At 32.3% G+C, this 27,743-nt stretch overlaps 2 protein-coding genes across 3 annotated transcripts in view; one reads left to right on the forward strand and one right to left on the reverse strand.

The window, feature by feature from the left end:
- The window catches only part of LOC144548268 (zinc finger protein BRUTUS-like), a 71,999-nt gene extending 68,324 nt beyond the window's left edge, over positions 1-3,675 (reverse strand). For both annotated transcript variants that reach the window (XM_078296954.1, XM_078296953.1), the window contains exons 1-6: positions 3,163-3,675; positions 2,404-2,619; positions 1,844-2,038; positions 956-1,263; positions 462-693; positions 36-204 (exon numbers count right to left, since the gene is read on the reverse strand). In XM_078296954.1, the coding sequence (XP_078153080.1) occupies positions 36-204; positions 462-693; positions 956-1,263; positions 1,844-2,038; positions 2,404-2,619; positions 3,163-3,471 (1,429 nt within the window). In that variant the 5' untranslated portion in view covers positions 3,472-3,675. The remainder of the gene's footprint in view (positions 1-35; positions 205-461; positions 694-955; positions 1,264-1,843; positions 2,039-2,403; positions 2,620-3,162) is intronic.
- Positions 3,676-20,939: 17,264 nt separating this feature from the next.
- Positions 20,940-27,662, forward strand: GULLO3 (D-arabinono-1,4-lactone oxidase family protein). Its single transcript, XM_078297272.1, has 4 exons — positions 20,940-21,349; positions 21,513-21,855; positions 25,691-25,946; positions 26,716-27,662. The coding sequence occupies exons 1-4, from the start codon at positions 21,024-21,026 to the stop codon at positions 27,534-27,536; spliced, it is 1,746 nt and encodes a 581-aa protein (XP_078153398.1). The 5' UTR covers positions 20,940-21,023; the 3' UTR covers positions 27,537-27,662.
- Positions 27,663-27,743: the final 81 nt, after the last annotated feature.

Consider the following 27,743-nt stretch of genomic DNA (forward strand, 5'->3'; position numbering starts at 1 on the left):
AATGGTGCTAGAAGTAAAAGAGGTTAAGGTAGAACCTGCTAGGTGCATATTTTGAAGGAAGGAGCGTGCCTCTTCATTACTTAGCTTGGAGACTAGCCATGGCAAAACCTGTTCCAGTAGCTTCAAAGGCATCACACAGAGACTCTTAAATAGAAGTTCCCTCTGTTTTTCCAAAGAGAAATGCATCCTGGCCAGCGGAAGAATCTAAAACATGAAATGTAGCATATGTTAGATAGAAAATCTAAAATTAAGCAAAATGAAGTGCCATCAAATTTTGACCCTTCTCATGGTAGCTTTTCCCACATACCCCACCCCCAACCGTCAAAATGCATGTGAGGGATAGTCTTATCCTTTCATCAAAAATTTGGAAAGATAGAGAAGCTCTATGCACTTTAGAGAAAAGTAAAATAAGCTCTTCAAGGATACATTAGAAGTTTCTTCAAGTAGGAAAATAAATGTACCTTCATTTCTTCACTATCGAAGTGCTTTTGAATGGTCTCCATTATATTATCGGCATGTGAACAAAGATCAGAATAGAACTCTTCCGAGGTAGAGTGGGCTCCAGCTCTCTGCCTCTGAATTTGTTCAATTAAGCCCCTGAATTTCCGAAACTGGGACTCTTCTTCAGCATGCTCTTCCTCAAAAGACACTTCCCCATCCACAGCTGGAAATATCACTTTATCCTCAGCAATACTGCATAATTTGAATGAAATAGAATAAACCTTTTGTTTCTCCAGTAATAAGATGATAAAAAAATTAGTACGCCACTGTAGCAGTAAGTGAGCATGTACTGACTAATGCAATACTGCAATAGCCATACTAAATTGCTCGATAGGCCAAATTTGAGTCCCCATTTTGGTTTTTGTTGTTAATTCATGCCTTAGTATTACGATTGATTCAGTGTTGGTGTACCACAAGGCACGTATCAATACATACAAAGACAGATAAAACTTACCTATGGAATATGCACACATCAGCAATAAACTGAAGCCTGAGATTAAAAGTAGACAAATCTGAAAAATCAGCCAAGCTTTGAATTTTTCTCGCCTCGTCAGCAATATCAGCAAGCTCTTGACGTATAGCCCTGTGCCAATGCAAGATCTCATCTATAGGGTGAATTTCGTTACAGTCTGACACACTACACTCTGTCTCGTTATGCTTTCTCTTTCCTATCTTCGTATAGTCAAACGAGCACGTGTCCTGACAAGCATCGTTCTTTCCATTGCTTACACTGCATTTTCCTTCCATCCAAGTGAAAATTACCTGTATATTGTGTAGGATTGTACATTAAGTCTTGTTATGATCAAATTAATTTGGGCCTTTTTGTACATTGCACTGAATATTAAACCTCTTTGCAAGAGACACCCAATGTTTCTTATCATCTGTGGCCAATGCCTTATATAGTTTCAAGTTTTCCCATTTAACATCTTACAAATGTTAATAGTTGATATAATGGTGAAGACAAATCCCGTTTAGAGTTGACATATTGGACATACCTATGAACCCTTTTATCTTTTAGGCCCAAGTTGAATTTAAATCAAGCAAAGGATATTATTTTTTCAACACGAAATTGCTATGAATTAATCGTTACAACTTGAATAGATAAGGGAATTCAGAGACAACTCGGTATTTCTTTTCTTTTTGTTTTGGGCAGGTGAAGCAGGGCGGGGAGGGCGGGGGGTTGATTTAAACTTTCTGCTATACATTAATTAGACAATCAGGAAAATAAATTTTATATGATTTAAATTTGAGAAATGACGAGTACACCTCAAAAAGCAACTTGTGAATTAAGTAAGTACTTACATCTTGCCACTGTTAACAAAAAAGAAACAATAACAGATACCTGCTGAAGGAGCTTTTCATCTGGAACAACCTTGCACAAGCATGTAAGTATATCCTGGCGCTCGTCAGAGGAGACGCAGGATGAGAGCCAAGGAAAGAACTCGATGATCATGTTTACGGGGATGTTACATAGAAACTGCCACACCAGATCTGCCTGTTCCTCGAATGAAAACTTGTCTGCCAGCAATGGAAAGACCTACCGGGAAAAAAAGTTGCATAAAATGGATATCTGTTATGCCCAAAATCTAACTTATTGCTAGTAGATGCTACGCACATCCTACTGTAATATGACAAATAATTATCAGGGTCATTTAGTGTTGAGGCTGTTGAGGCCTCAATCAGTACCTCATTTTTACATGATGCACCAAGTAAGATAAAACACAAAAATAAAAAAATAAAAATGGAAGAACCACAGAAATAGTATCTGTTACTTCCTCGCAGACTCACCTCAGATGGCCCTGTCAATTGTAGCAACTATTATTTTTGAAGTATGCAAAACACAAGGACCCGTTCCATTTACAACAACTCTTTTATAGTACAGAAGTGAAAGAAAAAAAAAACCTGCTCCTCTTCTTTGGACATGTGCTGGCTGAGACAGGTCTGAATGGCACCTGTGCAGGATGCGAGCTGGCGCCTGAAGCTGTCATCGTCATCATTGCGCATGTCAGAGTGCAGCAAGTCAAACAATTGGTCGAAGAGGTCACTTTCCCCCTTGTGCTCAAGTGAGTATGTTCTCACAACATTCTTCACTCTGTTGTCCAGAGCTGGAAAAATCACCTACAATCAGCAATCAAAGATGTGAATAATCTGCTTTAATTTTACTTTTTCCTTTGTTGTGTTGCACATTTTGATTGATCTCGACATATATAGACAAGAGCAGAGCAAGAGAGAGAGGTTCCTTTTTGCATATTCAATTTTTTTTCCTTAAGGGTACGTTTGGATTGAGAGTGAGGTCAGTGAGAATAGCGTGCTAACCTAAATTTGGAATAGTCGCTAAACCAACAAAATGTTAGTGGAATAGCACACTAACCCAAGTATTGAGAATAGCTACTTTTTCACCCAAACATGGAATAGTCGCTAACCCGAATTTGGAATAGTTGCTAACCCAACTAATCCGGCTGGCTGCTGCTATTCCTTGGCACCCAAATGCACCCTATTAAGATGATATCTTCCAAAATGAATTTTGGAAATTTTTCAACTGATAGTTGCTCTCTCAAAATTCCATTTTTCCTTCACTCCTAGTAAGCTTCTTAGATAATAAAATTGAAAACAGTTATCAAAAGTCAAAACAAAGCATGAACAAAAGAAAGGGATCCATACCGCATCTTCAGCATTACAGTGATGCTTATATATATCAAAGAGAAATCGGCATCTCTCAGCCAAGGCAGACACGTCACCACCGCCACCTGTCGCCAGTTGAACTGCCGACCGGTGAAGTCGGTCCAACTCTAACCTAATCGCCTTCTGGAAATAGAGAAATATCAACACTGGAAACTCCTCTGCTGATCTCTTATTCCGATTTGTATCTTGCGTCCCGTTAGAAGATGAAGATGAAGAAGAGTCGATTGGATTGGCGACTTCTTGTGGCATCAACGCAAGTACTCCATCTCCCGCCATTGGTGAAGCCATGTTTACGATTCTATGGCTAGGGTTCGTAGATGAGATTAGAATTGCTCTCAGCTCCCTCTCTCTCTCTCTCTCTCTGTATGGTCTATGTTTTTGAGAGCGTTTAGTTTGGGGATAGATTATGATTTCGTTTTGGATTTGTTCAACGGCGACGGAGAGGCAGGGAGAGAAATGGAGAGAATAACGAGGGATTTATTTTCTCCAGTTAAACCAGTAAACGGAGACGTTCCTTTAAAACCCATACCCACAGATTTTCGAAGAAGCCAGAACAAAGAGTCAAAGAGTGATCCTATGATACCATAGGGCAGATTCGTTCACACTATGAATCATTTTTTTTGTTTAAAAAAATTAAACAATTAATTTAAATTATTTAATATGAAACCCATACAAAAATGTATTAACGGATTAGAATTTTTAAATCAAGTGATTTTTTAACTATCTAAAAACTGAAGATTTGAATAGTGTTTATCACATCATAACAGAACGGCTAAGAAAATAACATTACCAGCTATTGTGCACTATAGTGTTCTGCTAAAAAAATGCTGTTAAGTCCATATTACATTGCTATAGTGTACAATAGCGTTAATAATAACATAGTTTTTATAGTCCGAAAATACTATAACAATACTATTTAGAACACTGCTAATAATAATTATAAAAATTATATAATTTGATCTACAATACATTTTTATATGATACTTTGAAATGTTTGGAATTTTGGATTGATTCGAAGACCAATATATCTAGGTGTAGTACCGTATAACCTCACTCATATATAAAAATGACATATTATATGGTGATTTGTGAAAGAAGAAGATGTATAATGGTTAAAATAAATCATTTGTTTAAATTACATGTGCTGAAATATAAAAGTTTGTACAGTGACGCTATTGATGCATCGTACATATATATCTAGGGCTTTGAATCAAACTTCACTTAGTACGACTAGTTCGAGTTCGAATTTGATTCGGTGCAATACGAATTAATTTCGAACCAAACTGGTTTAAAATTGAATGAGAGTTTAGAACTAAAAAGAAGAGTTTTAAATTGAGTTCGATTCGAATAAATTTCGAATTGAGTTCGATTCGAATAAATTTCGAATTGAACTGGATTTGATTCGTTTTAGAACTGAACTTATTTGATTTGTTTTGAATCAATTTTATTTTCTAAATTAAATTCAATTGAATCACGAGTTATAACTTTTTGTACAACCCTAAATATATCATATATTCAACCTAGAAGAAGTATTGATTAATTATCAATTTGGAAACAGCAAAACGATGATATAGTGATATAGATATAAGAAAATAATATAAAACCAACACGAACAACGAATGTCAAAATGTGTCTAAATTTACAAAACTTTCATATTATTATTATTTATTTATTTGCATTTCACTTTTATATTATTTTGAATGGGTGAGATATATGATGGCGTGATGCGGTATATAAACTTGGCCTATTGTTTGTATTTACTATTTACTATTTAGGTATTTAATCTCTTTAGATTATACTTCATAGTAAAACAAAATATGAAAATACGGATAGTTCTTATCATGTCTCTCATATAAATTAAGAATTATTCATTAATTATTATTTTACTATCTTTGTCTGAGCTTTGTTTTCTGAGCTTTTATTATTGATGACAGAGCAGGAAATTTAGATTGATGGTTGAAATATAAAATGCATAATATATAATATATGATAGTTAAAATTTGAATTTAAATCTCAATAATTCAAAGTTGAACTCTAATTATCAAATTAAGTATACATATTTAATATTTATAAGGAATTAAACCATATAAGAACTATAATTAATTAATTAAATTTGAAGATATATATGGAAAATTTTAAAAATAAAAATAGTTAGGTACTCCTTGGTTTTAGTTTTGCCATAAGTTCCATGAACCAAGTCCAGGTGAACATTTTAGTTTTGACTTTTCTTTATCCTAATTGATATTTATTAAAATATTGTTGTTGGTTGCTTGCTGGTGTTGAACTTTCATTGGTCATGAATTCGTATCACCTGACTGAGTAGAATTGAATCGGATGGTCCGAAAATGAATTGACACGTATCTCAAAGCACAAATAATTCTGTCTCCTTTGTCATTCTGAATCCAGTAAATCTGAGCCGTCCGTTTCAATTGTGTACCTGGGAGGATAAGGATCCATTAGTCACTATATGATTCCATTGACTATATTCCATTTGAATATTTCATTGTTAACACAAATAGGTACATCCGTACATGTTTTTTTTTTTCTGTGTTCGCGTGATGCGCTTTTTTTAATCCTTGTATTATTATTCTCTGCCTGCCAGGCAACTATTTGTTTGAAAACATTTTTGGATTTTTTTTAATTAAGGCCTCTTCGGCCATTCACTCTTCCGTAAAAAAAAAAAAAAAAAAAAAAATCACTCAGCGCGCAGTATTTCGGCTATTTAAATTGAACCCGTTCTCGTTCTCGCCTGGCAGCCAAACAATACCTAAAGGAAATACATTTTTTCATTCATTTTCTGGAAAGGAAAATATTCAGGATGATATATACTCCACGCACACACACGTGCACCACGTGTAAAGACTTGAAACGGGATCCGGTGCTCTTCAAATCCCTACACTTCCCCTACTATTCTCTCTATCTCTCTCCTCTCTCTCTCTCTCTCACGTGATTCTCTTTCTCTCTCTTCTCTTCTTTGAAGAGAGAAAAAAAATAGCAGAAAGTTGTTTTTCTTGCTAGAAATGTAGTGGATACGGCCAAGCACGGAAACAAAGAGGAGCCTAGCAGCCTCATGTGGCTTAATTTGTAGTTCGCATTTGAATTTTTTTTTTTAAAAACTATAAATAAAAAATGATATTTTATCAAATCAACTTGATTACTTTGGTTTTTAAAAAATCATAAGAACCGAAATGCTATTTCAGTCTAAATTTTTTATTTTTGGATACCAAAATGGCATTTCGATTCTAACCATTTTCACATATTTCGATAAAAAATGATGGTAAAACTTGTAAAAACACCTTGGACCGAAATGACATTTCGGTTCTTATGATTTTTGTAAAACAAAAAACAATCAAGTTGGTTTGATAAAATATTATTTCTTATTTATGGTTTTTTTTTTTAATTCTTCGCATTTTTATGTGTTTTCTCTTTTATAGTCTTCTTCCTATAGTTAGATAAAGTTTTTTTTTTTCTAAAGTCTAAACTATTTCTTCTTTCACCAAAAAAGTTGGAAAAAGTTTTCCAACTCCTTTTACGATTTTACTAAGCTCCACTTTATACTGCTTTTGCTTTATAAAAAATAAATTATGTTTCTTCTTTCGTCTTATTCTAAAGGCATATTCGGATGTATTTATTCCAACATGTGGGGATTTGTCGAAATTTTTATTTTTATCATCTTACAAAAATAACCATATTTTTTTTGAAAATTTAATTTTTATCCTATCCGCAGTTTCAAACTGTGAATTAAATTTGAATGTCTTCGAAATGGTGAACTCGATTTTGAAAATTTTCCTGCAGCATGTTAGATTACCATTTTTTTTTAAGATGGGATTATATTCTATTTCTATTTATTTTTTTCTAATTCTTAGTTAATTTGTGAGAAAGAAAAATGCTGGCCATATTGGATTATGTTTTTTTCTCCCTTGTTGCTTGATGTCTCTTTCTCTACAAGTATTTTTCTTTAATCAGCGTACAAAGACAATTATTGTAAAATTAAGGGAAGATACTTAATCTGTGATTATTGTTTGTGCATTTATATTGTTGAATCAATCTCACATTTATTCAACTGTCAATTAATACAATTAACACAAAATATTAGTTAATAATACGACTAAAACAATTATCAGTTTATGATACTATTGATGTCGCTGCTGATTTTCTCTAGTACCTCGTCAGCTAATTTCTCCTCCTCTTCTAGTGCTATCGCTATTAGTGATACCATTTAGTATTTGTTCTTGCTGCTGTTATCTTTACTATTATGTTTTGTTTAGGAGCGGATCCAGGATTTTGATCACAGGGGGTGGGGGCAAAAAAAATCAAACCAGGTTTAAATAGCTAATCGGGTTTAAATCTATTAACTAATTTGGTACTCAATAAAAAAATATTGCTTTAACTTATACTTTCCAATACTCTGACTTATAATTTATGATTCTCTAACTTATAATTCTAATTATCAATCATAATTCAAGAAATTTATTTTAATTTTAACTCTAAATTTAATCCGAATTATAATTCAAACATTCAGAGGGGGGCAAAAAAAAATTCAAGGAGAGACAAAGTCCATCGAAACATCCCGAACTCCACTAAAACTCAAAATCCAGTGGGGACAGCCTGGAACATTGTAGATCCACCCCTGGTTTTGTTGTGCTTTTATTAGTTGATGATGTTATTCAATTGTGTTTTCTAGCTGTGGATGTTGATCTCTCCGGTTAGATCTTTTTTTTTATTACTTGTAGATTGTTTGTATGAACACTGTGGTTTCATAATGCAAGCCACTTTTGCAAAAAATTGCAAAAAAAAAAAAAAAACTAATTACATGCCAATAATTCATCAAATTAATACAGTGCAATGATTACAATTATATTTAATATATATAAGAAAGTTTGAATAAATATATATACTTTAAGAATTGTTCCATAACTATTTTCACGGTATAAACTGAACATTCAATTAAAGACACTATGTAATAATTTAAGTACTTTTCGCGAGTATTGAGTTCTTAAAAATTAATTTGTTAGTTCTCAAACCCATAAATTCTATCCCGCATAATTTCATGACCAAACGTGCTCTAACTGACATTTTGAAATATCAAATATGGTTTGAGATTAAATATCAGTACATGTTGAAATGAATCTGTATGCAACCATTATTATTTTATTATTATTATTTCTATTTGACGAGATTGTAGAAAAAAAAAAAATACGGGTAAAAGATAATAAATAATTATAATAATCGTTTTAAAAGCGTCTTACTCGGTACCATCCCAATTGGAAAAAGACAGATCTTGTATAAGGTCAAATTCCATGATATCATTTTATATGTAATTAAATAAAAAGCATGAGTAATCTCACATTAACAATATATTTCTTAGTTGTCAAATTCCATGATATCATTGCTATAAGCAGGGCCGGTCCTGAAGATTTTGGGGCCCGGGGCAGGAGAAATTTTTGGACCCTTTATATGTACCCCTGTTGTAAAAAAAGACTTAACGACCTATTATATGCCTGTTTAATTGTTAATGGCTGTCAAACAGTTATGAATACACTTATCAGAGGACTATTAATAAATAGTTTCGATTAATTGGCCGATTATTCTCAATTATTCTCAATTATTTTGTTTATTCTCGTTTGATCGTCCGTTTTTTTTTCGTTTATTCCCATTTATTTTTGTTTATTCCAGTGATTATTTTTACATTGTTTTTTTTTCTGTAAGTGTGTGATAATAAGTTTCATAAACATGTATTGCAATTTTATTTGTGCTTGGCTATACATTCAATTTTTTTATATATGTTTTTTCTTCTTACTTATTTTGAATTAATTGATTAATTCCTCTATTATATATATACCATATATTTTTCTTACTTACTGATGTAATTTTTTCAATTAGTACATCATGTTCATATATTAAATTAAGTTGTTATTACAAACTAACTTTAGTGATTTTATGTTAGAATGTTTCATGTCTTTCAAATAATATATTGTTAGTGTTTGAAAATGCTTAATTCTCGAATTTATTTTTTAATTAAATAAATGTGTTACTTACACATGTAAAGTGTGTGTATTGTTAAGCGTAGTTTCATGTTATAATAATAGAACTAAGTTAAATTAAGTTTATTTGATAAGTTTGATGAGTTAAATAAATTATTTTTTTAATAAATTATGAATATATACACATAATTTTAATGAAAATACAAAATTGTCCGCATAATTCTGATTAATCGGCCGCATACCGATTAATCACTTGACAGTATTCCGTTCATTCGACAAGCACATACCGTTATTTACAATACTGATATACACAATTTTTTTTATATGTCAATAGATCATACCTATTTATATAAAAGTTTGAACCTTTTGAATATTCAAAGTTTGGGCCCTAATATTTTATTTATTTTTAATATATACATATTAATTTTTTTTAATATATGCAAAATATTTTTATTTCTTTTGGGGCCCCATAAATCTTGAGGCCCGGGGCGGTCGCCCTGGCTGCCCAGCACCAGGGCCGGCCCTGGCTATAAGTCTATTTGGGCTGGACAATGACACTGTAATTTTTTTTTTACTATCAATATATTTCTTAGTGGATGTCCTCACTAACCATCAAAAAAAAAAAAAAAAAAAACCTACACCAAACACAAAAATATATCAAATACATTTGCTACTAAAAAATATTAAGAAGAATGGAAATTTAAATAGGGGTGCAAACGGATTGGATACAGATCAGATAGTGGTAAAATTATATCTGTATCCGCTTTTAATTTCCGGATACGAATACGAATACGAATACGAATCGAATATTAGACAGATACATATGGATACGGATTAGATATCGGATATACGGATTAGATATCCCATATCCGTATCCGCACGGATATTCGGATATCGGATATCCGTATCTAATTTTCGAATACAGATACATATACGATCGGATAATATCCGACCTGCACCCCTAAATTTAGAGGTTCTTTCGATTATAGTCCAAATTCCCATAATAACGATAATAGTAATACTATTCAAAATTTTCAAAGTCTTTACTCCAAATCTGAGACCGAATCGTCTGCCTCCCGGGGGGCAGGAAATTCCTGTCCCCAGAGTCTCTGCGAGTGGAACCCCATTTAAAAATAGTAACAATAATTAAATCCTTAAACAGTAACCGGTCCCACCCGGTCCCACCGCACAGAGACTCTTCGGGGCAGATGATTTGATTTCCTCCAAATCTCTCATTGTAAAAGCGACCAGAGGAGCGAGTGGCTTGGAGCAAAGGTATTAGTAAAGGACAAGGATAATGGGATCTTACGTGGCACATACTAATATGCCGAATCATGTGGCAATCTATCAAAATACATGCTCGAAATAGTGATTATATTTTGCAAGCTTTGGTCATAGTTCATGATTATAAAAACTTAACCATATTCACAAATTACTAAATTTAGAATTAGCTTCCCCAAATAAAATTTATTTTGCGGAATTGCGGTTTCCTCATCCATAGTAACAAAACTCGTGATTTATTCGCGTTTAATTTGTTTTTTTGACGTTTCTGAACCGAACTCCGAAGAAAACGCAAAAAAAAATGTATAATACGTTTTATTCGCGAATAAAATGCTTATCAAAAGCGAATCACGAATTATTCGCGAGAAAAACGTGAACAAAACACAAAATTAATTATTATTTTTTGGAAACTTTTTTGGAGTTTTTTTTTTGTTGGGGTTTTTTTTTTGGAGTTTTTTTTTTTGCTTCCTTATTGTACTGAATTATTTTCAAATTATACCCGAATGATACCAGAATCATGAATTTTTGAACCCGCCGATCCAAACCCGAATTTTTCGTTTGTCACTATGTCCTCATCTACCATGCTATCAACCTGCACCTTTTTCGCTGTTATCTCTTTGCCACATGGAATCCAGATTACGGTCACCAATTATCTGGTTCCTCTTGAAGCCCTTAACTGGGGATCTGACGCGACAGTTGCATTGGACCGCCATCTGTCTTACTCATCTTCTGTATCCTACCTGATAATTTATTCCGTGTAACAAGTTTCTGCACCAGTTCAATACGGACTACGGAGTAATCAAACATTCAAACTTGGTTTCAGTCTTCAGCCTTTCAGTTCCTCTTCACAAATCTGACATATATAGATACACAGATTTGTGTAACAGGGAATCAATGAAAAAGAAAAGTCCAAACGGTCTCGCCGTCTCGGAGCATAAAGTAAGCGCAAGCCCACGGCAGTAAGGCACGTGCCGATTCAGGTCGACACGTGGCTGTCTCATTCTTCCTCTCTCTGACTCGAGGATGAATCATCTTCCGGATCTCATGTGGCACAATTTGAAGTACTTCCGTGTGTTTTACTTATATAGGTCTTGTGCCCAACTGCCGATACATGTTGTCCCACGTCAGATTAAAAAACATTTTATTTTGGATTGTATATATGTTATCAAAGCGAATAAAACTGAAATTGACTATTTGAAAAAAAAAATAATGGAATCACTTTTTTAGAATAGTATTTAGTTTTTTATTGAACCAATAAAAATATCAAATATAATAATAGTGTTGCTTCAAAAAGTTATTTGAAAAACTACCATATTTATGTTTCTATGGGTTATGTGAATTCTACCTATTTAATTTTATTTATAGGGATGATTTGGGTCCCTCAAATTATAGTTTTTTTTATAGTATGTTTTTCATCTCAAAATGTTTAAATAGTTGTGCATATATTCTCCTGTAATACTGAATTGAGTTTGCTTATACTCAGTCCAAGATGTAATTTCATATAGATTCGAGGTTGTATGCCTAATTTAATTTGATTATATATTATTGGTGTAAACTATCACCAAAGTATTTATAAGGTTTCACATGACTAGATAATTTTAAGAGCAAAGCTAAGGTGTGATGTGCTCACCAAGAGAAGTTGGTGAGTATAATTTCAAAAGTCTATTGGATTGTCTTCAGACGATGAATCAAAACCATTGAAATTCATATACTTCATGCGTCATACATATACATATAATATTTTGAAAGTTTCAAATTTATTTAGTTTAAAGTCAAGTGATGAAAAATAATAAAAAATAAATACACAAAACAACTTGTAAAATAGCATATAAAAAATTTGTTTTTCATCAAAACTAAAAAAATTTATAATGTATTCTACTAAAAACTCGCTCAGAAAAAGAAAAAGAAAAACAATTTCACAAATTTCATTTATGAGGCCACAGAAGAACTAGAGCAAGGTCACGTGGTTCCTGCTGGTGGGCCCTTGTGGGCCTAAATAGCCGCTGACATTTACTTCCTATGAGCCATGTCTGTCACGCCAACAACCAATGTCCCTTTCATGCATTAAATTCTGGACCAGGCCCAAAATCATACTCCCCAACTCTTTGGAGGAGCCTCATCCCAATTTCAAAATTAACGGTTCCAAAATCCTATTGAAGGCATGAATTTGTATTCAATGTATGGCATGAATTTGATCATTGAGATTGGATTCAAATTGTAAGATCAAAATCTGTAATAATATTAAAGAGCTCAGTAAAATCGAACTTGAGTCGGATGGATCCGAATCATAATCAGACAGTTTGGACTGTCTGATCCCGATCAGATGCTAGACCAATTCGGTCGGAAATGAAATGCATGAACTCCGTTAACATTCGTGTCAAAACAGATCTGACAATCCGAATCTAAATTCAAAATTTTAGTTTATATATTTAGGGGATATAAATTCCTTTCACAATATGTCCCTTCAGTAATAATTAGATATAGCCGAATTTTTTTATTTATTACATCGTAAAAAAAATTAAATCAAATTCTGATAAATTTTGTTTTTGATATGACTATAATTTTACATTGCAAATAAAAATTGAATATCCGACCACCACTGTGGTAACACAGTTGGAAGTGGTACAGCTCTTCATTCAGAAGGGCATAGGATCCCATGCCTTTACAAAATCTTCTTCCTCCTCATGATTGTAAATGCAAGATCTAAAGTTAGAGGTGAAGCTCCGCGTAGCAGAAAATACATTATGCAGATTAGTGCAAGCATTTTGATAGATATGCCAAATGCATAGACGATGGTGTGCACTCGGGAGAACCCTTACTATTGCCTTTGCCATTGTAGCACATTGGTCGGTTAAAATAGTTTTCGGATGCACTCATAACATGACCTTTAAGAAACATTCAAACAACTATTCAAAAGATTATGTTGTTTCATCTAAAGAATCGCTACAACAAAAATTATTATTTGCTTATGATGATTTATACCTAATAAGAGAGCACTTGAATTTTTGCATAGCATACTTTTATCCTATGAACTATGATATATCTAACAATAATCTTAATAAATCTTATTATAAAAAAAATCAATGTCCATTGTAAATTTTTATTAAACAAATTAGTGTCTGTTGTAAATCTTACTTTTGATATTACATGATATACTTTCATTAAATAAAAAAATCATTAAAATTTACCTTATCTGATTTACATCTTCCAATCTGTATTCTGGAAATTCGTTGAGTATATTTGATGGATTTTTGCTTGAAGTTCCAATTTGTTGAATAATATGCGGAGAATCCACGTCAATGCATAAATTGAAGTCCAAAATTTTTTCTAATGCCATCTAAATGATTCAAATAATTTGCATGTTAGACTTGACTCTCAAATTACTAACAAGTTAGATCTCGAGAAGCTTTAGTCAGCTGTTAAAGTTGCAACAGTTGCAACTAAGTACCAATAACCTTACTGGTAAAACACCAACAAAAAAAATTCTAACTACACAACATTAACTAATTTTGAGATGGATAACAAAGGACAAATTGATATATTGATTTCACTCAACTTAATAACCTAATCTTATTTTATGCATGACAAAAACGCCTAAGTACTTGTACTGTACCATTGAGTGGTTGAAATCTTTATGGTAAAAAAGACTTTAAAATTTGACTTGTATGCAACAAAAAAAATATAAAAATGACTTACAAATCTAATATTTTGCTACTTTATTTAACTCAAGAAATCTTCATGGAAAGAGATTGCCTCCATATAATTTTTTTTTCTCAACAGTGAGAGGTACAAAGAAGAAGAAATAGTAAAGTTATTTTTTAATTAGTTTTGAAATGGAAGGTGAAAAGACAAAGGAAAGAAAAAAAAATTCTCATTAATTAATTAATTTGAAAAGTTATTTTTTTATTTCTCATTAATTTGATGAAAATAGCAGCCATGTGTCAAGCAGAGATTGGCTAGCAGAATTTTTCTGCCCATGGTTGAGCAGATGATTCGGTTCCGTGGAATAGACGGTGACGATATACCCCCTGATTTAGCTAAATTTTAACGGTCCACAGAGCCGAGTCCAAGACATGCTTTTTTTGGAGATGAGATTCTGACAGTGGTCCCGCTTGGTATTTTCAACGGAGACAAAAATCCAACAATTGAATCTACTCCTCCAAAATCAGCGTCGCATCAAATCTGCTGTTTTAACCAATGGATTTTGTAATTATCTTTCTTTCTTTCTCTCTCCTTTTAATATCGTAATTCTCATATTAATTTATTAACATTGAAAAAATTTGAATATTACGGGAAATTGCCTACCTTCTAAAATTTTCAAACAAAATATCCCTCATCTAAAATTTATTAACAACAGTTACACGTGCCGTGTCGTTTTGTGCTGTAACCGTACCGTTTGAAACCGATCCTGCTGTGCCATTTTTCCCACTCTAGTGACAAATTGATAATTAGTCACTATTCTATAATCTATAAAAAATCAAAAGATGTTTTCGACCTTATATCAAGTGCTTCTTTTAGTAATGAACTTCCCCATGCAACTAACGCTAGCTAGATAATCTTGATTTAATGAAAGCAGTACACAAAAGGAACCTTCTCTGTAGGGGCGGAACCAGGACTTGAACTTGGGGGGGGGGGGGGGGGGGGGGGGAGGGGGGGGGGAGCTGCCGAAAGACGAAAGAACAACTGCATGGGGGGTGCCAATCGGTATGCATCTGTAAAAAATCACATAAAAATAACCACCCCAGTAAGCACTTCCGCCTCAATTGGGGAGTGCCTGGCCCCCCTTGCACCCCCCTGGTTCCACCCCTGCTTCTCTGAATGGTTGAACAAGAAAAGAATTAAACACTTTACAGATCATAAAAGGCAATAATTAATTCTTAGCTACATTTGGCTAATTGGCTATTACTTCTTTGTATTATATTTATACTATAAGTTGACTAAAAGAGGCTCAAATTCCAAACCCTATAAGTTGGGAGAAACAATATCTATTAGGTTTCCATTAACAAACTATATATATATATCTTTCCATGAAAGTGGTAGGGTAGAATTTTGCCATTAAGGGGAGAAAGTGGGCACCAAACTATTGGATTTTTTTTTTTTCAAAAATGGTAAAAAAAAAACTTCAGGAAAAACTTTTAACGACTCAAGGATAGATAAATATCTGTAAATTTTATATCATAATTCTATTTTTAATTTATAAACTTTGAAGAATGAATATTATATTTAGTAAATTTTTCATAAAAAGTACACGGTCAATATTGAGTTCTGTTTACAATTTATAAGTACAAAATGAAAAGTGAGACTAGCTCATGCTATGTTTATTAAGAGGGTTAGGTAAGTATAACTTTAAAATTTATTGGATTGGTTTTAAATGACAAATTCAAATAGTTAAAATTGTTCTATTTCACAAGTGATGCGTATACATGTAAAGTTTATAATTTTTGAATTCATTTAGTACAAAATCAAACGGTTAAAAAATGATGAAAAATGACATATTAAAATAACTTATATATCTTCATTGTTTTTTTATTACCACCTGACTTTATACTAAATAAATTTTAAAATTTTAAAATTTTGTATGTACATGCATCACTCATGATGTAGATCAGTTTCGACGGTTTGAATTGATTATTTGAAACCAAACCGATATATTTTGAAGTATGCTCACCAAGTTAGCCTAAAAAAAAGATAAAAAAGAAAGGCAAATCCACTGCAATTTAGTTCAATTTTAGAAAAAAGAAGTAAAAGCTCATTAATTGATCCTATTATAAAATGCATCCAGCCAACAATATATTAATTAAAATCAAAGTCTCACAATATCTACAAGAACATAGAATTAAAAAAAACTACTGAATCTTTGAAACATTCGTAGAATTTTAAATTTGTTTTTGTAGATATTTTTTTTAAATTTACTAATCGTGTCAAACTGCAAATATAAAAACAATTTACACCTTTTTTAATGTTCAAAGCTCACGGTTTATGCACAACACACGCGGTATATATTTTCTATCCATGGGAAGTGGTCTCCTCTCTAGATCTTTTGCATCAAATATATTTTTTCATAAACTAAATTCTAGGTTCTATTCCTATACACCACTTTAATTTTTCTGACCAGATTTGAAAACGATAATCACACCATATATGAAGTGACAAGAATAATTATGATAATTTGGATGACAAATTGATAAGTCATTAGTCTATAAAATATCAAAAGATGCTTTTCATATCAAGTGCTTCTTAATTTTAGTAATGAACTCTCCCATGCAACTAACGCTAGAGAACATTGATTTAATTAATCAAGGCAGTACTTAAGAAACATTCTCTGAAGTCTGAATGGTTGATTAAGAAATGAAACATTAATTTTATTGACAAAAAACAATAATATATACTTGGCTACATATATTTGTCTATTACTTCTTTATATTATATTTAAGCTTCTAATTATTTGTTAAAGTGATCTAGATTATATACCTATAAGTTGACAAAAAGAAACTCAAACAAATTCCAAACCGTAGCTATATATGAGGAGGGTTCAAATGCCTCCATTTCTTGTGTACGATTTTAATAACTCAAAATTTAAAACTTAAAAGTGAAAATAAAACCGTTAGATCTGATCTATGTTATTTTCTCTATGTGCTCATACAAAAATTATCACAATTCAATTTTGTTTTTTACTTGAATCAATAAGTTGAAAAATCAACGTCTAGAAATTATCTATATTACTACAGTAATGCATATATAGCTAATAATTGATCATGTCAAATGCCAAATTACTAATTAATTATGAGGATCAAAAGTGTTAGATGTTTGTGGATAGTTATGAACTTACATGCGTATTAAACAATTATATTGTACATGTGGCTGCACTTAATTCGGTACTTGTACAAATTGTAATGCCACTGAGAGACAGATTGGGGGGGGGGGGGGGGGGGGGTGTCCATAAAATATTGTACATATGTTTTATTTTGTAAATAAAAGTTTGTTACAATCGGCTTCTCCTATCATAAAAGAGTCCTTTATAAACTTAGCACTACAATTCTTACATTAGATTTAAAACTTTATTGGTACATTTTCAACCGTAATTAACAATACTTTTGTGCATCAAAATACACCATTTTTTTAGATATTACAACTGTAAAAATTCAACGCATATTCTCTTCTTTTAGTAACGGTTTAATAAAATTTGATACTAAATCAACTTTATTTTATGAAAATTTTGTACAAAATATACGTAGTTATGGACTCTCATTTCCTGTAATAAACTAGCAATGAACTTTTCAATTTTTTATACTTTCTGTTAGCTCTCTCTATGAAAAGCTTAATTTGGAACTTCTAGACTTTTGCATAAACTATATGAAATGTAATGGTGTATTCAAATTACAGTCATTAAGAGTAGTGGTGTTATATACTTTAATTATTCTTTTTTTTTAGTAAAGGTTATAGATCAAGCTACCCAACTATTTAATTAATGTCATTGTTATTACAACAAATGATTTCCTCCACCCGGATTTTAAATCTATGACTTCTCATATAGAGATCATGTGTTTTTGCTGCTAGATCAAAGTTAGATACTTTAATTTGAAGTCATGGTATAACAATATAACCACGAAACTTCTCTGTGTAATATATGTTGAAGAGAGAAGAAAATTAAATGTATATATGTTTGAATGATAAAAATTAAGAATTAGTGTTTGATTTGCATGTGCCTCTATTCTACATAAAATATTGAAGAATATTATGCCTTAATTATCCTATCAATGAATACAATCAATTGCAGATGCTGTGGAAATTAAATGAATCCAAGCATGGATATATTTTGATAGTATACAAATATGATTATGAAACACAAATATGTTTGGATACCGGGGAACCAATAAACTGTTGAACCGTATAGTTCAATAGTGAACTGAATCTTTCCTTTTTTAGTAATGTAAAAGGAGAAATAATTGAAAAAAAATTCATAACCGGAAGAAATTAAGACTCTAATTATTGTTTGTCATTCCGAATACAAAACAGGAGTTTTCAAGCAAAAATTGCACCTTTCTAATGAACAAAAAAAAACAGTCATCATAAAATATTCTTTTTAATTTGCGTTTTTGTGTTATCACAAGAGTAAAAAAAAAATTTAGAAATAAGAAGTTAACCATATTTATCCCTAATTCTAAAATGTAAATTTCCATCATTCCATGGAGGAATAGAATACTTGGGCTAAAGAGGAAGCTTATCTTTCCTTTTTTTTTTTTTAAGTGTGTGTGTGTAAATGACTGCTTCATCTTTTTGGTTCAACTTTTAATATTTTTTTCATTATTGCAATATTTTGCATTCAAGTTGTATATCTCAACACTTTTAACCAACAAATTGTCTATTGGATGAATGAAGAGACAGGAACAAGATATTTGCCAAAGGCAATATCATCTTTTGTCAATATAAATGCAGTTGGAGATGGTTTGGATTGCACTACATTCTGCTAATGCTTAATCCTTTATCCACCAATTTATTGCAATTTGACAATTTACCCATAATGGAAATTTTTTCAAAAAGTTGAAATTATTGACAGTAAGAAAAAAAAAATCAATAATTCTATCTTGATTGATTATGAATTTGTTTATTTCTGGAATTGTTATGTCAGAATGAAATTAACCAAAAGTTGGGTATGAACTGATTGTAGTGCTAGTGGGATCCATCACTACTGGCAACAAATATTATCCTCAAGTCACAGTTCCAGTAAAGCTGTTCCAATTGTAATAATGTAAAAGTTTGAATAGACTATTAGATGATATTGTTTTGTTGGAATTATATGGTTTGAACTTAGCAAAGAAGAATGTGAGCGATTTTGAACTTAGCAAAGTTTGAATAGACTATTAGATGATATAGTTAGCGAGCGAGTTACAAGTTTGAGCGATTTTGTACAGCTCTAAATATGAGCACATTCTTCTTTGCTAAGTTCAAACAGAAATATTAGTTCATAACAATTCTTGAGCACATCTAATAGTCTATTCAAACTTTGCTAAGTATTAGATGATCCCAATTCTTGAGTTTGCATTACACAAAATTCATCACAATAAATCTCATGCCTTTCTAAATAACTCTCAAGTTGTTGTTTGAATTTTTTATTTTATTAGTTGTCTTATTATTTATGTTTGAATTGTTTGTGCTTATATAAACTCTTATTAAATTATTTAAATTATTTGTGCTTAGATAAACTCTCACTAATATATAATTATAACTAAGAAAATTGACTGATCAAATGAGTTATAAATGAGTTGTGAGCCAACTCGAGTTGGTAATGAACTGAACTCGAGTTAGCTTTACAGCTCGTTATTGATATCCCAACTCGAGTTGACTCGCTCATTTACTAAATGAGCTGAGCACGAGTTGGAGGTAACTCACTTGAACTCAGCTCATTTACAGCCTATATCTATGCGATGTAATGTAAGGGAAGCGCCATTTTTCCTTTTAACAAAAAGCCCAATGGGCCTAGTTACACTAAAATCATATGAAACTTCATAATCAGTCTCAGGCTCTCAGCGTAGTTATACTGTTACAGAAAGCCCATAATCTAGTCCAATAAGTTTAACTTAAAAGGAACCTACTGATGAGCTTTATTGGGCTGGAGGTACATTGATGGGCTTATTGGGCTATAAATCCATTGTTGGGCTTATTGCTAACTGATTTATTCGCCTATTGTTATTTTCCGGTTTTTTCATTTTGGGGTTAGGACTTAGGAGCATTAGGTAGGTAGAACAAAACAAAAAGAAGATGGAGGTTAAAAAGAATTTGGATCCATAAACTAAACCAATTTTTGACTTTGGATCCGGACCGTCCAATCTGTGTTTGGCACAAATATTAAAGCTTCCCATGTATTCTATCTCAGGCAGAATAGGTTGGGATTCTAATCGGATGGTGGGAATGCAAACTTAAAAATTGGGATCCAGACCCGGTTAGAAAGGAGTTCATATCCTCCGCCCTCTGGTAAACTAATATTTCTGTTTAGATCCGGACCGTCCGATTAGAATTAACAAGAACTGTTTGAACTTTGAATCTGGCTGGCAGCTGGCTACCGATTTTAACAGCTTGCTTTTTAATTCTCACAGATCAGAGGTTGGAGAATTTTTTTTTTTTTACCAAATTGTCCATTCTCCGATAAGGTAACAATATTTTGTTCAAATGAATCTAATAACCTATATACAACTATACAAGTGTGGGTTTTCTGTTCAAAGCGCTTTGAACATAACAAGACAAGAATATATTCAAAATTCAGAATAGAATCTGCTGAAATTCTCTGTGAGTAAACAATATCTCTGAAATCTCTGCCTTTTTCGAATCCAGCCGTCCAATTTTTTCATGCAAAAATCTCAAAGCAATTGATTTTTCTGTACACGAATCTCAAAATAGTTGGATGACTGGATTCAAAAAAATAGAGATTTCAGAATATTGAGAATTTCAGAAGATTTGTATCCCCTAAAATTCTGTCCAGGGTACCTAGATTACCTTCCAAGCTTTCCAACCAACTAAAGTACAGTAATAAGACTTACAAGGCATCACCAGATTATACAAATTAAAGCTATCTATCAAATGGGCACCACCATTAACCTTCTCTTCGTTTTCCTCCTCTTCTCTATCCTCCTAAAAGCTACATATTCATTGCCACCGAGATCACCGATCCAATGCAACGACGCCTCAAGCTGCATCCTTTCAAATGCTTACGGCATATGGAACGACCGCATCGATTGCCGGGTCCCATCTGTCGTCTACCCGACGGCTGAGGAAGAGATTGTTAATGCAGTTGCGGAGGCGGTTAAGAATAATAAGAAAGTTAAGGTCGTGAGCGCATTTGCGCACAACATTCCGCCATTAGCGTGCCCTCCTTCGGTCGATTCTCTGCTTATTAGTACTTCAAGGTAATTAACAAATTGAATTTTCTAATAATTTCTAATTTCTATTATTTGTTTTTTTTAATCGAAGATTGGACGATCAATCAACATAGAAGATTTGGTTTTTTTTTCTCCCTTAAATTGTGTGTGTATATATATATATATATAAGACATACAAATATACGGACAGGTACAACACCGGGATACATATAGACCCAATAAAACGCACTGTAACGGTGGATTCGGGTTTCGGGTTAAGAGACATGATTGACATGGTGGAATCGGCTGGGTTGAGTCTAGTGGCAGCTCCATATTGGGAAGGAGTGAGCATAGGCGGTTTGTTGAGTACCGGGTCCCACGGAAGCTCATGGTGGGGCCGTGGCGGGGCGGTGCATGACCATGTGGTGGGGCTGAGCTTGGTGGTACCGGCCAGAGAAACGGAGCAATATGCAAAGGTACTGAAGCTGTGGCGAGGAGATGCACTGTTTAATGCTGCTCTTGTCTCAGTTGGCTTATTAGGAATCATTTCAAAGGTTAGTGGAAATGGTTAATTATAAACTAATATGAAATTATAAAATTATATATATTACTTTAGACATATTATGTATATAAAATTATAAACTAATATGAAATTTGCATATATATTTTTTTTTCGTATTCATACCTTTAATTATTAGATATAAATTAGTATGATTTTTTTTTTCGTATCAATACCTATTATATCAAATAAGAGACAAATATAATTAATAAATGAGTTTCATTGGCATCTCTAGACACATTTTCTACTTATAATTAATTATTACAATCATTGTATCAATATAGTTATCATTTAGATTACAAATTAACATCTCTGAATACATTGAAAATAGACGGTATTCATTATTTCAGTTCAAAGCACTTCAATATAAAACATATATAATCCTCAAATCATCAGAATCATATATTTTTCCTTTCTTTTGAGACTGTAACTTGTTTTCAATTTTATTAATTTTTTATATTTTCAATCATCAGAACCCAATTAGATTTTTGTAAACCACAGGTTTCCTGCAATCATTAATATATAATTAGGGACTAAATCTTATTTTTTATCCAAAAAAAAAAACATAGTCCTAAAATCTTTTTGTGAAGGAATTTGAGGAGCTGGTGTAATTTGAAGTCTTTAGTCAGATGAAATAGATATAATTAGAGGTGCTATCGGGTCGGGTCGGGTCCGGGTACTATTATATTTGGACCCGGACCCTAAAAGTGTTCGGGTCCAAATTTCGATCCATATACTTATTTGTTTCAAATCGGGTCGGGTCCGGATCCGGATACCTATCTACCCGTAGATATTTCGGGTCCAGTCTTTCGGTTCCGGGTAGATAGATACCCGTAACTTGTTTGTGGATTATCGGGTCCGGTTCGGATACGGAGCGGTTCCGGATCCAGAGCGGGTATAGGTCACAACTTCAAAGTATTCGAGAAATTATTTATATTTAAATATAATTATAATTTCTTAAACATCTCATATAATAAATCATTACAATATAAATTAAAAACTACAGCAAAATAAAAATTATACTATTAATCATGTTTATAAATAATAAAATATATCATGCTATAAAGCAAAATAAAAATAATAACTCTAAATTATTAGTTGGTTGTTGGTTGTTTGGAGTACTCATGGTGTAACAAAAAATATTGAATTCAGTTTTTTGTTAATAGCTTTTGAATTCAGGAGGATGGAGGAGATATAATTTTTAGAAAGTAAAATATTAGAGATGATGATTTCCTTTTCTATAATTCAAAAAAATCTATGAATTGAATGTAATAAAAGAAAAAAGGTATAAAATAAGCTGGTTATGGAAGAATAAATTTGACAATCATGTGTCATGTGTCACATGTTTATAATATAGAACAAAAATTAAAGGGCGTAATTAAAGGGCTAGTTAAGGATGTAATTAAAGGGTAGTGTAAAACAGTAGCATAAATTTGGTTAAGTTTTATCAAATTATAACTCAGCTGAAATATATTATCTAACACAAAAACTTGATGCAGAGTTATTAATATATATTTTATCGGGTATTTATACGGGTATCGGGTCGGGTCCGGTTATGGGTCGAATAATTAAATGATACCCATATCCTACCCATTACAGTATCGGTTCCGGTTCGGATCCGGGTCGGATATTAAATTATTAATTTTGTACCCATACCCATAATTTAATCGGTTATATTTTTTAAACCATACCCTATCCAAATTAATCGGATCCGGGTCGGTTCCGGGTCGGATCCGGATCGGTTCCGGATCGGATCCGGGTAATCGGGTAAAAGTAGCACCTCTAGATATAATAGATTGTTGGAACTTGAAATTATTTCATTCAATAATAAACTTGCGTTAAATTTCATAATTTCTTTTATAAATATAATATATAAATAATATAAATTATACTTAATTAATTAAAAAATATTAAAAAAAGACTGACTATTGAGGTTGGTCCCTTAAATTTACAGAAATTACCTTTATACTTTTATAAAAAGAATGTGTCTTTACTATTTTACAAAAACTTTAGATCTGCATCTGCTACGCACTACTGCATCAATTGGATCAAAGTATGAACTGTGAATAAATAAAGGTGGCGGGGTCGACAAAGGTCGAGTGCACGTGCACCACAACGACGACAACGCACATTGGGTCAGTATGATTAAAAGCACTATACGAGAAAACAATGGAACGAAATATTATATATAATTAATGGAGGGTGCACTGTCAGAGGTTACGGTATCACTAGTGGCAAAAAAAAGTTGGTAGCTCGTGGCTCAATCTTGATTTACATATAATTTATTATGTTTGTTATTGGACTGAGTTGTTAATAAATCAGTTTGTAAGTATCTCAGTTCATATTAAATGAGTTCAAGTTAGAATCTAGTTTGTGAGCTAGTTTGACTAGGTATGAATTTGTAAGTCTTTTATGCTTTCTAGCTTGGTCCAAAAAAATTGTAGAATTTGTTTTCTTAAAATAAGGTTTAGTCTAGGCCAGCTTACTAGTTCGGTCTAGCTTACGAACTGGCTCGTGACATTACAAGTTGAGATTTCAATTCAGACCCAGTTGGTTGCTAACAAACCAATTATGAATTAGATCTAGCTCGTTACTACCCCTAGATAATAGTGTTTTTTTTTAAAATAATTATAATTAAAATAATAAAATTTACTAAACTAACTTGATTACTTTAGGTTTTTTTTTTTTTTTACAAAATCATAAGTACTAAGTTGGAAATTTGATTTCAAGAGGTATTGAATAGGCTACTCAGTAAACTACTTGATGAAAGACTTAATAAATCATGAGGTATTTTGCAATTAAAAGCACGCAATTCAGAATTCGTAAATTCAAAATAAAATAGTAAAGGAATTTAAATCTTATTGTTTTGAATTGAAGACATCTTTAAGCGGAAGCGTTAGTACTGATCTTCATCGGTTTTTCTCAGATCTGATGATGGAGACCTTCAGCGTTTTCTTTACTTCTCTCTTTCAAAATGGATGAAAAGTTTTTCAGAATAATATCCCTCAAAATCAATAGAGAGAGACATTTTCAGAAATGATCCCTTAAAATAAATGGGCAGAAAAACGTTTTTGGAATGACATCTGTCCAAATAGAGAAGATGTCTTTTTATATTATCTGAAACAATCTTTGGGACCAGTACATTTATTAATAGCAAGCTGAATTTTTCCATCAAAAATTTTATGTCTTTTCGTTAATTTCTTTAAATGAAATTGGTGCACAATAATAACATAGGCCACATAATAAAATAAAACTAACACTTGATACACCACATAACACTTGATACACCACAAATTCATCCAATCTCACCGAGTAACCTATTTAATATCCCTTCTATATACCAAATAGGCTATTCGGTTATTATGATTTTTATAAAAACTAATCACTTATGTATGTTGGTTCAGTAATTTTTTTTTAATTGTGATTATTAAAAATAATTCGGTACCATTTCAGACAATTAAGGAACCAAGAGCGAGCATACAACGCCTTGATTTCTTCTCCTTTTCTTGATGCTTTATTTGATTATTTATTAGTAGGTTAGTATGTATATTCATGAAATGAAGGTCAATTGATTCATTTATTTTTAATTTTTTTTATTTGTACATAATTTTCATTATAATTTAGAGAACAATAGTATGAATACATTCTTATTCACAATATAATTTTTTTTATATACTTGATTTTCTATTTACGTTTAACCCCTATAACTTGAAACTTATTAGATTTCTACATCTATTAATATGTAACGATTTGTATTAAGATCTTTTTATTAAGTTTATTCTCAATCATGAACCTCCAACTCATGGAAGAATCAATATATATGCATGCAGGTGACACTTTCTCTAGAGCCTATATTTAAAAGGAGCATAAGCAATGATTTTCGAAATGATGCTACACTTGAAGAAGACTTCATAGCTCATGCAAGAGATCATGAATTTGCTGACATAACATGGTACATATCACAGTACAAGGCTGTGTACCGGAAAGACAATCGGGTTCCACTGAATTCTTCTGGTGATGCTGTAAACGACTTTATCGGGTTCCAATCGACACTCGTCGTGGCCTCAACCGGTGTACGAGCTGCAGGTACGATTAATTGTTGCTTGGAGTAAATATATATGTGGATCATGAATTTTCTTTTGAGTTTGTACAAAGTCTGATTCAACTGTACTTATCAACTATGCATAGTGCATATTGATCCGTACTATGGAATAATATCTTTATTTTTAATCTCTAAACAATCAATCTGAACCATTCAAACATGATCTTCATATAAAAATATACTTGAAGATCAAATTTTATATTTATTGGAACTTTTTTACTATTTTTTTAGGTAGGTAAATTATTAGATCAAGTGGTTTTCTTCTTATCGATCTAAAATTTCAAAAAAGTGTAAAATTTATTCTACAAGTACATTTTCGTATGAAAATCATGTTGAAGGGTTCATATTGACTATTAATTAAACTTTGAAATTAAAATATTGATGCGTAGTACGAACGTATCTGCACTATGCATAGTACCATATCCTCACTCTTCTTTGTTTATGTATTTTTTCTGAGATCCAATTCATCAAATTTTAGTAATGATGCAAAAAGGCATGTATATTCTAATCATTTATATATACAAGGTTTGGTGATTTTGAAAATTGTCAACCACAACTTGCATTTTGATGATGTAAATATGTCACTTACTGAATCATGTTACATTCAAAATTACCAGAAACCTAGTCAGGATATATGCCAGTATATCATAGCCATATTTTTCAAGTAACATATAGTATAGTCATTAGGCTTTTTTTAAATCATTATACTGTTATGTCAATACTGATTCTAATCAAATTTCTGTGTACATACAGAGAAGGCATTGGAGAAATCAAGAAGCACAAAAGGAAAGTGTGCACTAGCTGCTTCAGAGATAGCTTACAAAAGACTCATAGGAAATGGCTTGAAGAACAATGGCATTACCTTCCTTGGATACCCAGTTGTTGGTTATCAAGGAAAGATGCAAACTTCGGGTTCTTGCCTCCGCTCCTCCACATTAGACCCGCTAAGCATGTGCGCATGGGACCCGAGAATAAAGGGGCTCTCCTTTTACGAGAGCACAGCAATCTTTTCCGCATCTCAATTCAAGAACTTCATTATTGATGTAAAAAAGTTACGTGATTTGAAGGCAGAGAACCTCTGTGGAATCGACATGTATAACGGGATCCTGATCAGGTTTATAAAGCAATCAGAAGCGTACTTAGGTCAAACTGAGGATTCGGTTGTGATTGATTTCAATTATTTTAGAGCAGACGATGCCTCGACACCGAGGCTATATCAGGATGTAATGGAAGAGATCGAACAAATGGCATTTAGAAAATACAATGCTAGGCCTCATTTCGGGAAGAACCGACGTGTCGCATTCTTTGGTTTTGTACACAAGTACCCGAATTGGGGAAAATTTATGCAAGTGAAGAAGCAATTGGATCCTGTTGGAATTTTCGACAGCTTCTGGTTGGATACGGTACTAAAACCCGAGAGCGAATTAGAAAAAGAAGACGGGTGTGCTATGGAAGGGCAGTGCATTTGTTCGACCGATAGGCATTGTAGCCCGAACCGAGGGTACTTGTGTAAGCCAGGGCTTGTGTACAAGGAAGCCATGGTGTGCAGATACTCTAATGCTTCAGCACAGTAGCTAGGTTGATTTGTTATACATTAATAATATTTTTGTAATTATATATACAACCAATTACAAAAGAATAAATACTTATTCAGTGATTATTATTCTCATGAATTGTTTGTATTTTTTTGGTTCAAAAATTATTGTTTTTGTATGCTTTTAGAAGCAGTGATTTACTAATTTTAGTACAAATTGAGCTTCGATAATATAAAAAAAATGGAA

This window comes from Carex rostrata, chromosome 33, assembly GCF_964058835.1.
Source record: "Carex rostrata chromosome 33, lpCarRost1.2, whole genome shotgun sequence".
NCBI lineage: Eukaryota > Viridiplantae > Streptophyta > Magnoliopsida > Poales > Cyperaceae > Carex > Carex rostrata.